At 38.7% G+C, this 12,835-nt stretch overlaps 1 protein-coding gene across 1 annotated transcript in view; it reads left to right on the top strand.

Annotated features, from left to right (window-relative positions):
• The window catches only part of ZMYM2 (zinc finger MYM-type containing 2), a gene marked incomplete at its 3' end in the record, with an annotated part of 62,312 nt that extends 50,512 nt beyond the window's left edge, over positions 1-11,800 (top strand). The window contains exons 16-23 of the mRNA XM_079721600.1: positions 416-541; positions 1,349-1,443; positions 2,548-2,716; positions 3,802-3,953; positions 8,924-9,038; positions 9,667-9,918; positions 10,209-10,329; positions 11,608-11,800. Of these exons, the coding sequence (XP_079577726.1) occupies positions 416-541; positions 1,349-1,443; positions 2,548-2,716; positions 3,802-3,953; positions 8,924-9,038; positions 9,667-9,918; positions 10,209-10,329; positions 11,608-11,800 (1,223 nt within the window). The remainder of the gene's footprint in view (positions 1-415; positions 542-1,348; positions 1,444-2,547; positions 2,717-3,801; positions 3,954-8,923; positions 9,039-9,666; positions 9,919-10,208; positions 10,330-11,607) is intronic.
• Between the last annotated feature and the right edge of the window lie 1,035 nt (positions 11,801-12,835).

The raw sequence follows: 12,835 nt of genomic DNA, 5'->3' as shown, positions 1-12,835 counted from the left end.
AAAACATTAGAAGCCGGTTGTGAATAAGCATATATTGAATGATGAGAAAACCTAGGTCACAATTCAAAAAGAATGTTGAAAATTACAGTTACCCATGCTCGTAAGTTTATTTTTGACAAGAGATTGCTCTTAGAAACACTCTACAGAGTTGTTCTACTATTAAAGCATGCTTTTTAACTTTGTAGAGGGGCAGCCAAAACTTAAAAGATTGAAAGTTCTTGTGTATTCGTGATTATCTAATACAAAGTTTATAGTAGCTTACATTTCAAGGTAGCTGCATGCTTTTTCGTTTTGTACATATTAATATAAGTATTTCTATTTTGCATTTACAATTAAATGGCTTTTGCCAGATTATATGTAGGTATTGTTGCAGTTTTCTGTTTTGATTTCTGATGATATTATGGCTTGGTTACAGGTGTAATTACTGAAACGGACATAATTGGTTCAGATCTCTTGAAGAACTCTGACCCAGAGACACAGTCCAACATGCCTGATGTACCATATGAACCAGATTTGGACATTGAAATAGATTTCCCCAGAGGTAGTAAAAATGCTGTTTTATTCTTTCCGTGTGAAGTCTGGTTCTGCACTTTAGTTATGGTGTCATACTCGTGGTTATGATCATTAACAATCTAATGTTCATGTCATTGCCTGTACTGTTGTTATTGGTCTTTTCTTTTTTACCCAGATAAAACTCAGCAGTTAACTTCCAAAATGAAGCGTATGCTGAATTGTAGGAACTTAAAAGGAATTTCCCAGAGCCTTAAAAAGAAACTTTCTTAAAACTAATTCATTATAGAAACTTTTGCAGATATAGAAGTGTTGGTGTCTTTTTAAAAATTTAAATAAAATATTGATAGTTTTTTTCTTAAAATCGTTTTGAAAATTAACCTTCAAAGGGAAACAAATATTTTCAGGTCTTTTATTGTAAAAGAAATGCGTTCTGTTTTTCATTGTTTTATTTTCTTTATCGATGGCCAATAAGCATATTGAATAGAATGTAAAGGCTTTTACATTGGAAAAGATTTAATAGATTGAAACAGATTTGTACTGAGACCATTTAGATCTTATAATTAAATTTCAGGTTTTAGTAATTTTTCTGTCACACACTTCCACAAAATTCTGTGTTGATACGCATTGTACATGTGTTTTTTAAGAGTATGAACAGGTGTTACCAGAACTTACAGACCAGGTTAGGTAGAGAAAATGGTTTGTTCTCCACCCAGCACAGGCTGCCCTGTGCATGGTGCTTGTGCGCATTCAGCGGGTGGTCCTTCGTTGGCTGAGTTTATATAGCATAAGTCTGCTATTACGTTTGAAATGAAAGTTCTTCTGATTCATTTGTCAGCTGCTGAGGAGCTTGATATGGAAAATGAGTTTTTATTACCACCTGTTTTTGGAGAAGAATACGAGGAACAGCCTAGACCTCGATCTAAAAAAAAGGTATGAAATGTAACAGTATTCTTGCATTCACATCCTGTCTCTGTGTAATAGAGGGCAAGTGTACTTGAGCTTCAGTTGTGCCTGAGAATGTGGGAAGGTACTTTGTTTTCTGGAATTAAAAAGACTTAAGAGGTGTAAAGCTTTTATTACTTCAGTTCTAGGTAATAAAAATATATCCTATTTAGCTGTAGTTTCATAGAAGAAGAGTGAATATTATTGCAACTTTTTATTTTTAATTTTTATCGATAAAAGGTTGTCATTGATAAACGGTTTACATATTTGCTAAAAAAGTAAATTCAATTATTAGACAACAACCTGAGACTATTTTCTAGGGAGCTGTTTTTTCCATTGTTATTTTTGATGAGGTTGAGGTACACAGTTGTTATATCTGGTCTTGCTGAAGCATCCCAGCACATAGGAGGATGTGCTGGACAATTCAGTCATTCAGGGATCCCAAATCTAAATGTACAAACGGCTATCATTGTTCTGAACATTTTATTAACAACTTTCTGTATTTCTGATTTCCAACATAAAGCAAGGTTTTTTTTTTTAAAAAAAAAAGATGATTTTCACAAATTTCCCCATAAAGAAAGGAAAAATTGAAAAAAGGAGTGAGAACCTGCGGTAGAATGAAATTGGACTCTTACTTGACACCACACACAAAAATGAACTCAAAATGAGTCAAAAACCTAAATGTAAGAACTGAAATTATAAAACTCTTAGAAGAAAACATAGGCCTAAATCTTCATTAACTTGGGTTAGACACTGTTTCTTAGATGCGACACCAAAAGAACAGGAACAAAAGGAAAAAATAGATGAATAGGGTTATATCCAAATTTAAAATTTTTGTACAGCAAACAGTACCATCAAGAAAGTGCGAAGGGGCCTCCCTGGTGGCGCAGTGGTTGAGAGTCCGCCTGCCGATGCAGGGGACACGGGTTCGTGCCCCGGTCTGGGAAGATCCCACATGCCGCGGAGCGGCTGGGCCATGGCCAGTGAGCCATGGCCTTGTAATGTGCATTTGTTGAGAGATGGCTTACATAAAGTCATGAAATAATATAGGCTTAAGAAAAAGAAGATTTGACAGTGGTGTTTTACTACCAGGGAGCCAAGAGGAAGGCAGTGTCAGGGTACCAGTGTCATGATGACAGTTCTGACAACTCGGAGTGCAGCTTCCCTTTCAAGTACACGTACGGGGTAAACGCCTGGAAACACTGGGTCAGAACGAGGCAGCTTGATGAAGATCTTCTGGTGTTAGATGAGCTAAAATCTCGTAAGTGTTCTGATTTTGTTTCCCATATGTACTATTTAAAATCAAGGTTTTTATTCATATTTTGGTAACTGCTCTTCTGTGCATCCATTTATGTGCATGAGCGAGCTTGTGCGCGCGTACACACAACACACACACACGCACGGGCATGCGCTGTGTTGCACAAATGAAGCCCTTACAGTAATGTCAGTTCATGGAGCTCTTGTTGCTTGCTGGTCAGTACAACTCAAACAAACCTTCTGTTTCCTTATTGAAGTTGATGATTATGATGATTGTGGGTAAAGAAGAAAGTTTGCTCTAAGCAGATAGAGCCCTTTGCAGCAGGCCAGACTCTACCGTGGATGGACCAGTCCATGGCACCACAAAGAGGGTAGGAGGTATGGTCTTATTAAGGTGCTAGAGTCAGACTGCCAGGGGTCCTTCACGTACTAGCATCTCAGTTCCCCAGCTCTGAAGCTGGGGCGGGGGGTAACAGTACCCACCTTGTAGGGTTGTCATGAGAATTACATTAGAAAATACACATAAATTTAGAACATTCCTTCATCTGTAGTAAAGGCTTAATGTTGACTGATATTAGAATACCCATAGTATGTGAAAATCCAGAAGGTACTCAAGTGAATCATTAATTACCATGAAGCTACATGTACTGTACACTAAAAAAATGTTTTTCCTTGAAAAAAATAAATCAAGGTTTTTGTTATTAACTGCCTTTGATTTTTAAAAGCATGAATATAGCTTAAAATATTTTACATTTAAATGTAGCTGTTGGGCTTCCCTGGTGGTGCAGTGGTTGGGAGTGCGCCTGCCGATGCCGGGGGCGCGGGTTCGTGCCCCGGTCTGGGAGGATCCCACATGCCGCGGAGCGGCTGGACCCGTGAGCCATGGCCCCTGGGCCTGCGCGTCCGGAGCCTGTGCTCCGCGGCGGGAGAGGCCACGGCAGTGAGAGGCCCGCGTACCGAAAAAGGAAAGGGGGAAGAATGTAGCTGTTATTTTACCTTTAAATTCTTACACAGAATAAAGTGATTTCAGAAAGTTTCTTAATCTTAAGACAGTAAATAATTACTATTTTAAACTTTATTTCTTTTTAGCTAAGTCAGTAAAGTTAAAAGAGGATCTACTCTGTCACACCACAGCTGAGCTTGACTATGGCTTGGCCCATTTTGTCAATGAGATCCGAAGGCCAAATGGGGAGAATTATGCACCTGACAGCATCTATTATCTTTGCCTTGGGATTCAAGAGGTGAGTGATTTTATGGTTACTTTTGAATATAATTGTTGTTAAGAAGGGTTGTTGTGGTAGGTTCTTGGAGAAAAAAATGTTTTGCTTCAGGAATATTACGGAACATCAGGGTTTATTGGCTTACCAAGAAAGGCAAAAGTAATTTATTCGAAAATACTGGGGTATTATAAAGGGTTTTCTTAGCTACTTTGTATACAGGTGTTTCTGCTATAATGTGCTGTGTCCCTAAAAGTGAACTTCAGGTTCTCCAAAACTGTGTACCAAAACCAAAAAGAACTTAGGTGAAAAAACAAAGTAATAGACCACTCGAAGCTCATGCATCTTTTGTAACAGGACTGATGATGTGTTTGTTTGTTACCATGTATATGTATGATAATCAGGTTGATTTCATCCCCACCTTACAATTTCAAATAAATGAATTAACATTCTGAGGCGTGGTGTATATATGTATATATAGATCTGTGCTGATATACATGTAAACAGATAAATGACTTCTCTCTGCAAATAGGTCTGTTTCATCTCTGCTGTGTTTCTAACTTGTTAAATAGTGTAAGTACTCGTTAGTTCTTTGGAATCATCTTATAAAAGATTTCATTCTTTAGAGGTTTTAGGTAAACTTCAACCACATGTTTGTGAATCTTGAATGAATACATTTCCCATAATAAACATGAAGATCCACTTTAGATAATGACTTTTAGTTTTGAACAGATCGTACAGGTTTGAGCCCAGAGGTCAGAAAAGGTCCTAGCTTTACATCCTATGTATTTGTAAATATGGTAAATGATAGGAAGAAATATTCTTATGTAGAGTTTTGTTTATAGGCCTAAAATTAAATATTATGCTGCTAACAGGTAGTAGGTGCTGAAATAAATTACTGGAGAAAACTAGAATTGTCTTAATTTGTATTTCACTTTCCCTCTTCAGGATAGAAATTTGCCTAAGATTATCTAAGCAGTGGTGGGGAATAACACATAGCTCTAAATTACTGTGTATTCAGAGACCATCACATATTTTACAGTAGCAAAATATTTATATATTAGAACTTCTAATGCCATTAGAGGTTTGAAAGCTAAATGGATTGTAATATTAATGATTATAAATTATGTCTTCAAGTAGGTTCATTTTTTTCCAATTTTTTAATTGTGGTAAAATACATATAACACAAAATTTACCATCTTAACTATTTTTTAAGTGTACAGTTCTGTGGTATAAAGTACATTGATAATCTTGTGGAAACATCACCACCATCCATCTTCATAACCCTCTTCATCTTGCAAAACTGAGACTTTGTCCCCATTAAATACTAACTCCTCATCCCCCACTCCCGCTGGCACCCACTCTTCTTTCTGTTTCTGTGAGTTTGACTCTCCCAGGTACCTCATGTAAGTGAAATCAGCATAATGTCCTGAAGTTCATCCATGTTGTAGCACACGTCAGAATTTCCTTTCTTTTTAAAATAGGTTCTTTATATACTGAAAAATGTTTCCTTAAAATAAATTTTTACTACTGGAACAGTACTCTTAAAAATGGTCAAGATGGGGACTTCCCTGGGGGTCCAGTGGTTGGGACTCCGTGCTTCCAGTGCAGGGGGCTCGGGTTCAATCCTAGGATCGCACATGCTGTGCGGTGCAGCCAAAAAATTTATAAAAAAAAGGTCAAGATGGTAAATTTTATGTTCTGTGTATTTTTACCACAATTGGAAAACCAGTTGTTTTACCCTTCTCATCACTGGACAGATTTTCACAGGCTTGATTTAATTTTTTGTAAAAGACTGTATGGTATTTATAACCAGCTTTAAAAATAATCTTCAAACTCACTGTGGTGATAAGATGTCTAAAAGATAGTTTCCAGAAATCATTGCTGTTTGTTGGTACTTCAAGGATGCGTACAGAGGTAGAAGCTATTTTGGAAGAATGTGCGTCTTTTTCCGTGTGATGTGTTTTCTGATTCTGTCCCTGGCTGACAACAAAAGCAGCATGGCTTCCTCTCCAAGCCCTGTGGACGTGTGGGGCAGGTGGTGTGATGAGAAGTGAGGGTGGGCCAGCTTCTTTCCTCCCTCATAGATGCAGTAGCTAATCCTGTTCTTCCGATGGTGTTAGGGGTGGTGGCTGTCGCCAGAGGTTCACATAATATGGAAATGTCTGAGGAAGAAAGAAGGGGCTCCGTGAGCCCCACAGTCCCGGTCAGGCTTTCACACACTTCTACATCTGTGTGCGAGTCCTTCACACCACGTTTACCCACAGTGGGTGGTGGGCGCCTGTTCCCCTGGGTCCTCCCACCCCATCGCACTTGGCTAGATGTGCATGCATCTCTGTTTTTTTATGAACATGGCAAAAGACATGGAAGCTTTGTCCCCAAGGACAGGGAACCATGTTACACACTTTGGTGTCTTTCCTTCCCTTTGCTTCCCAGTCGTTGTGTCAGCCCCTGAAGACGTCTGGGTCAGAGCTCAGTGAATTCAGTCAGTGACGAGCATTCCCTTTGTTTTATGAACAATGTGCACCTCCTCTCCCCCCTGCCAGATCTTATATAATTGTCCTGAAGAGCTGGTGCTTTTATTTCTAATCTTCCTTCTGACTAGCGGGAGTAACGTTAGGTCAACTCAGATGATGGTGCTCTGGCCTAGTTGCTGGTTAGCGTACACATGGTTTATATTCTTCATCCTTTTACTTTCCACTTGCTGTGTCTCCAGGTATAAAGTAGGTGCCTTTTAGGCAGCATATTATTGGGCCTTGTTTTTTATTTTTTATTTCTTTTATTTTTTTTGACTGTATTGGGTCTTCGTTGCAGTGCACGGGCTTCTCATTGCGGTGGCTTCTCTTGCTATGGAGCACGGCACGTGGGCTCAGTAGTTGTGGCACACAGGCTCAGTAGTTGTGGCTCGTGGGCTCTAGAGCACAGGCTCAGTAGTTGTGGCACACGGGCGTAGTTGCTCCACGGCATGTGGGATCTTGCCGGACCAGGGCTCGAACCCGTGTCCCCTGCACTGGCAGGCGGATTCTTAACCACTGTGTCACCAGGGAAGTCCTGGCCCTGTTTTTCAAATTAAAAACAATTTTAATCCAGTCTGATAATATTTGTCTTGGTGTGTTTAGACCAACAAAATTTTTTATTTAAAGAACCGGCTGGTAAACATTTTAGGCTCTGTAGGCCATACTTAATCTGTGGAAAGCAGCCTGGGCGCTTGCACTCTGTTTTAAGAAAACTTGGTTGTATTTGTAAATAGGCAGCAGGCCAGCCTTCAGGACTGTAGTGCAGACCCTGGTTTAGACCTTTTACATTTAATGTAATTAATCACTGGGTTGAAAATCCTGCTTGTTTGTGCTTGTAAGACAGTTGACCCCCCCCTTATCTACAGGGGATACTTCAGGATCCCCACTGGAGGGCTGAAGCCTGTGTATACTACAGTGGCCTCTACACACCTACTTGTGATACAGTTTTGATTTGTAAATTAGGCACAGTAAGAGATTAACAACAATAGTTACTAACAGAATAGAATAATTATCATAATATGCTGTGATAAAAGTTATGTGAATGCGGTGTCTCTCTCTCTCTCTCTCTCAGAAGTCTTATTGTACAAATTTAACACCTTTTCCATCTTAACTAAGCACTGACCACCCTCTGTGGCTGTAGCTTTTATAGTTTGAGGTGTGACAGCAAAACTAGCCTGAATTTTTTTCCTGCTTTACGACATCGCAGACAGAAGATTCGTTCTTACCGTGGCTCTCAGCAACCTCAGCATCTGATTTTTTTCTTTCCTGATTAAGTCCAGAACTGTCACCTTTTCACTCAAAGGAAGCACTGTGCATCCTCTCTCTGGCGTGTCCGAATTGCCAGCTTCACTCCTCTTGCTTTGGGGCCATAATTATGTAAAGTAAGGGTCACTTGAGCACAAGCCCTGCGACCCTGCAGTGGATCTGACAACCCAGATGGCCACCAGGTGGCTGATGTGCGGGATGCGCCGGACCAAGGGGACCAAGGGTGATTCACGTCCCTCCGGGCGGGACGACATGACATCACGAGATTTCATCATAGCTTCTCAGAATGGCCTGCAATTAAAATTTATGAATTGTTTATTTCTGTCATCTTTCATTTAATAGTTTTGGACCTTGGTTGACTGGGTAACTGAAACCAGGAAAGTGAAACTGGATGAGGGGGCACTGTATCTGTTCTTTGTGGGGGTTTTTTGTTTTTGTCTGCTTTCTTTTGAATTATTTTTCTGTGATTACCTTTATCTCCATCATTGGTTTATTATTTATGCCTGTTAAATTATTTTTAGTGGGTTTGCAATGCTCATCTTCAGTTAATCATTATATACCTTCAAATTTTCTTGCCCCGTCTCACATGTGATAACCTCAAGCCCTGTAATCCCAGTTACCACCTTCCGTTCTTTGTGCTGTTTTCACATATTTTACTTGTACATTATTTTTACCCACTGGGGATGGACTTCGCAAACTTTGGTGTTTAAGTCATTCTTTAGCAACCCTCACTGTTAAGGTTTGTCATAGTAAGTTGTAAGATTCTTAAATTTGCACTAACTCAAGGAGAGTGGGGCATAGAGAGGAAACAAGGGGAAAAGCATCAAGCTCACAGGCTGCTCGGAGAGGCTTCACGCGCAGAAACCCTCCCGCCCTGCTCTCACCCTTCGTGTCCGTGGACTGAGTGCTGAGCATTGGAGCCACGTGCTCTGTTTGTATCTGACAGACTGAAGATTCTCATCTAGTTCTTACGTTCTGAGTTCTTGCCTTTGTATTTCAGCTTTGAGTTTTTTAAGCAACAGATTAATTGGTAACTTATGTTTCTTTGATTTCCAGATATATAGAGAAGGCAGTCATCTCTTATTAGTATGCTAATAAAGACAAAGACGTAAGACGTTTATTTTTTCCTTAGGAAATAGAGTATAAGTGGTCTGTAATTACCTCATATAAATCTTAAATCCTTCAAGTTTTTTTTTTTTTTTTTTTTTGTAGTACTTGTATGGTAGTAATCGAAAAGACAACATATTTATTGATCCAGGATTCCAGACATTTGAGCAAGAATTGAATAAAATACTCCGAAGCTGGCAACCAAGCATACTTCCAGATGGTAATGCTCCTTTAAATAAAATGTCGCCGACTTGCTGCTGGGATTTTCTGTGTTTATAGAAAGTGTACTAAAGATAATTAGGAAATAATTTAAATGAGAGAGTACTTACTCACGGACGCATCGGCCCGTCTTTCGTTGAATTAGAAATGAATGTGGTTGATAGCTAGTGTTTATGAAGAACTTTGTAACAAACGTGACCCACTTTCTCTGGAGTAAGAAACTGGATGTTCATTTCTTAAGCCCTCCAGTTGAGATTCTGATGTAAATTTCTCTAAGAAACCTCTGATTTAGATGTATAAAGAAAAATTGTTGGAATGGAAATCACCTATTTTTTTTCAGGATTTCTACAGATGTAAAATTCCCTTCTGACCATGGTCTGCTTGTCCTCTGGAAGACCAGGAGCAGACTCCAGGCCTGACCCCGGGGGTGCTGGCTGTGTAGTCTGTTGTGTTTCCCGGTTCTGTGTTGTTTCAGAGCCGCATAGGTGATTCTGAAATTCATTCCAGTTGATCTGGAGTGAATGGAGGATTGGAATAGGTTTGTTCTTGAATTAACTTTTATCTGTTTCTAGCTGGTTACGTGAAAACTGTTTATTGTAATTCTTTAAAAATCTTTCTCTCTATTTAAGGGTCAATATTTTCTCGAGTTGAAGAAGATTATCTCTGGAGGATAAAACATCTAGGATCACACTCTCCAGTAGCTCTTCTGAATACCCTGTTCTACTTTAACACTAAGTATTTTGGCCTGAAAACAGTGGAACAGCACTTAAGGCTTTCCTTTGGCACTGTGTTTAGGCATTGGAAAAAAAACCCTTTAACAATGGAAAATAAAGCATGTCTTCGATACCAAGTGTCTTCCTTATGTGGAACAGATAATGAAGGTAGTGTAACAGGTTTTCATTTTGGGATTGTCTGTGGCAGGGACTGCCACTCCTTGCCTTACTAAAGACCACCTGGTCACTTGTTAAGAACCTAAGGACTGTCATTTTCATAAGATAAGACAACCTATGTTGTCTTAAAATTAGGAATTACCAGAAGCCACAGTTTAGAGCTCTGAAGCACACCTGGTCCCATTCTTTGGTGTAAGAGATACTGGGAGTGATCAGAGTGAATAGTGTCACCTTTCTTCAAGGTTGGTCTTAGAAAGTTTATGTAATTTTTATTTCTTAAGATAAAATTACTACTGGAAAAAGAAAACATGAAGATGATGAGCCAGTATTTGAACAAATTGAAAATACAGCCAATCCTTCTAGATGTCCTGTGAAAATGTTTGAATGCTACTTGTCTAAAAGGTAAGTGTTAATGACATTTGATTTTTTTAAATGGTAGTAACAGTTAGTTGCTCTGAATTTATCACTACCAAGAGGTGACATTTTTTTCCTTGGTCCTTTTTTTTAGATTTCTCTCTTTTCTCTCACTTATGAAATCCTTTCAGTTATAACGTTTTTAGCCCTGTTATTATTAAAACACCCAGCTTATATTTCATGTTTTAAGCACATGTTAAGAAATCGCTCTCTACTAACAAAATGACTGCTGTTGTAGAGGTCAGACAGTACATGTCTTAGGCTTTTTGGGCTGTGGTGTCTCTGTTGCAGCCAGCTCTGCTGTGGCAAGCAGAGAGCAGTCCTGCCTGGGCCTGGGTCCCAGTGACGCCATGGTGAGAAGGTGGAGAGAGGCGAGTCCTGGGTTCTGGAGGGAGATCCCTGAGGTGTCTGCAGGGCGCGGCGTCTTCTCAGGGCCCTGTGCGTTCCAACTGCACCACTGCTTTCCCCCGCGGGTACCAACAGGCATTTAAAATATTTTAAACCAGTGAAATTTTTGGAGACCACAAATTATTTTATGCTTGTTCATTATTTTAAGTATGCACTATGTAATTTTTAAAAGGCAGGCATGAACTCAATGTATTTTCTTATGTAAACAGTTTTGTAAATTGTTTTTATAAATTTTCTACAGGTTAACTCTCAAGAACCATAAAAGCAGTAATGTCACCTATAGAATGATTATTTTTAATAATATTTCTGACAATAGTTTTGGGTGGCCCTGCACCAGTATCTGGATCTTCCAATGGTAGTAACTATTTATTAGTTGGAAATTCCTGTCTCAGTATTATCTTATTTTAAAAATTATTTCTTTTGTGTAACGCTGTTAACGTATTTTTATTTTATATGCTACCGTATTTCATCAATTCTAAGACACATTTCTCACATTTTATACTGTCTCTGAAACTGGGATGCATATTATATAATTGATGCATCTTGAAATTATAATTGGCAGTGCTTTACTTGTTCAATGGCAATATTAAAATAATGATTAAAAATAATGTTTCTATCGATGGTGTATTGGATTCAGTGAAATACAGAATTTAAATTATAGTGGGAAAATAATCTTTTATTGTAGAAATTAACTTTCAGAATATCTCAGTAATAGAATATTTAATGTAGGTAATTATGCATGTGGTCTGCCCATGTAATGTGGTTAATGGTAGCAGAATTATTCTTGAAAGAAAAGAAGGAAGTTGTGAGGAATTTCGTGTACATACTGTGACATGGACTTTCTCCTTTCTCCTGAAGTCCACAGAATCTTAATCAGAGAATGGATGTTTTCTATTTGCAACCAGAACGCTCTAGCTCTGCAGACAGCCCTGTCTGGTACACGTCTGCTTCGCTGGACCGAAACACCTTGGAAAATATGCTCGTACGGGTTCTTTTAGTAAAAGATATTTATGATAAAGACAATTATGAACTGGATGAAGACACAGAGTAAAAAGAAACGTTTTAGAAGCAATCGGGAGAGAACAGCATTAGATAGTCATGCTGCTAGATCTTTACTATGGAAAACATTTCACGTTTACTCCTCTGTTTTGAGTTTCGTAGCAGTGCACCCGCCCTGGGTGTTACCTTGTAAATAACCTGTGAGTGAAAGCTGCCATTATTCTATGTAGTGGTGTTAGGATACTTACAAATACATTCAAATTCTTTTTTTTATTATTATTTATTTGATTAGGTATGTTTGTAACTTTTTACATTACAAGATACGAATGAGAATGTGCCATGTATAATTTTTTCTTGTAGTAAGAAACACCCATATTGCACAACTCTGCTGTTGCAAAGCTTCCTGGAAAGGGGGCTCTTCTGCTGGGTTCTTGACAAGACGGTTGTGTGGGGGGAGCACCTACTAAAAGTTTAGAACTTGCAGCGTCTTTCAGAATTTTTAAAATAAACTGTAAACTAATAGGCTGGGGTTTTTGTTTTGTTTTTTGCGGGGGTTTTGTTTGTTTGTTTTTTGCTTTAGTTACTGAAGCCTTACCAGGTTATGTAGAGAGATACCATCTTATGTACCAAAAATAGACAAGAAAATGCTGTCGATACTGGTGTACTGTAATGTGAATCTATACTGGTGAACAGAACTTTTTGTTCCCCTTATTAAAACCTTAGTGTCCTTTTCTCATTTGTGGCTTTCTGCATCACCCCAAACGATAATAATTATGTATATATACTTACATACGTGTGTGTGTGTATGTACATATGTGTATACACACATATAGAGAATGATGCTGATAACATGATCATGGAGACATTTTCTTTGCAAAAATGATGAAAATATAAAATTCTGTTTCCTACGTCAACCCTAAGTATCCCAAATCCCCTTCATTTATAAGCGTTTGGTTTTTCTCTCCCCTCGAAGATACAGGTCATGTTTCCATCCCCGGGTGGTACTCCACAGCTTCACCAACTTTATGAGAATTCTTGTGCCTGCCCTCAAATATGACTGATGCACACGCTGGGTATTTAAAAATGC

Source organism: Hyperoodon ampullatus (genome assembly GCF_949752795.1).
Source record: "Hyperoodon ampullatus genome assembly, chromosome: 16".
NCBI lineage: Eukaryota > Metazoa > Chordata > Mammalia > Artiodactyla > Ziphiidae > Hyperoodon > Hyperoodon ampullatus.
The sequence above is the reverse complement of the archived record's forward strand: the minus strand, read 5'-3'. Positions and strand labels throughout refer to the sequence as shown.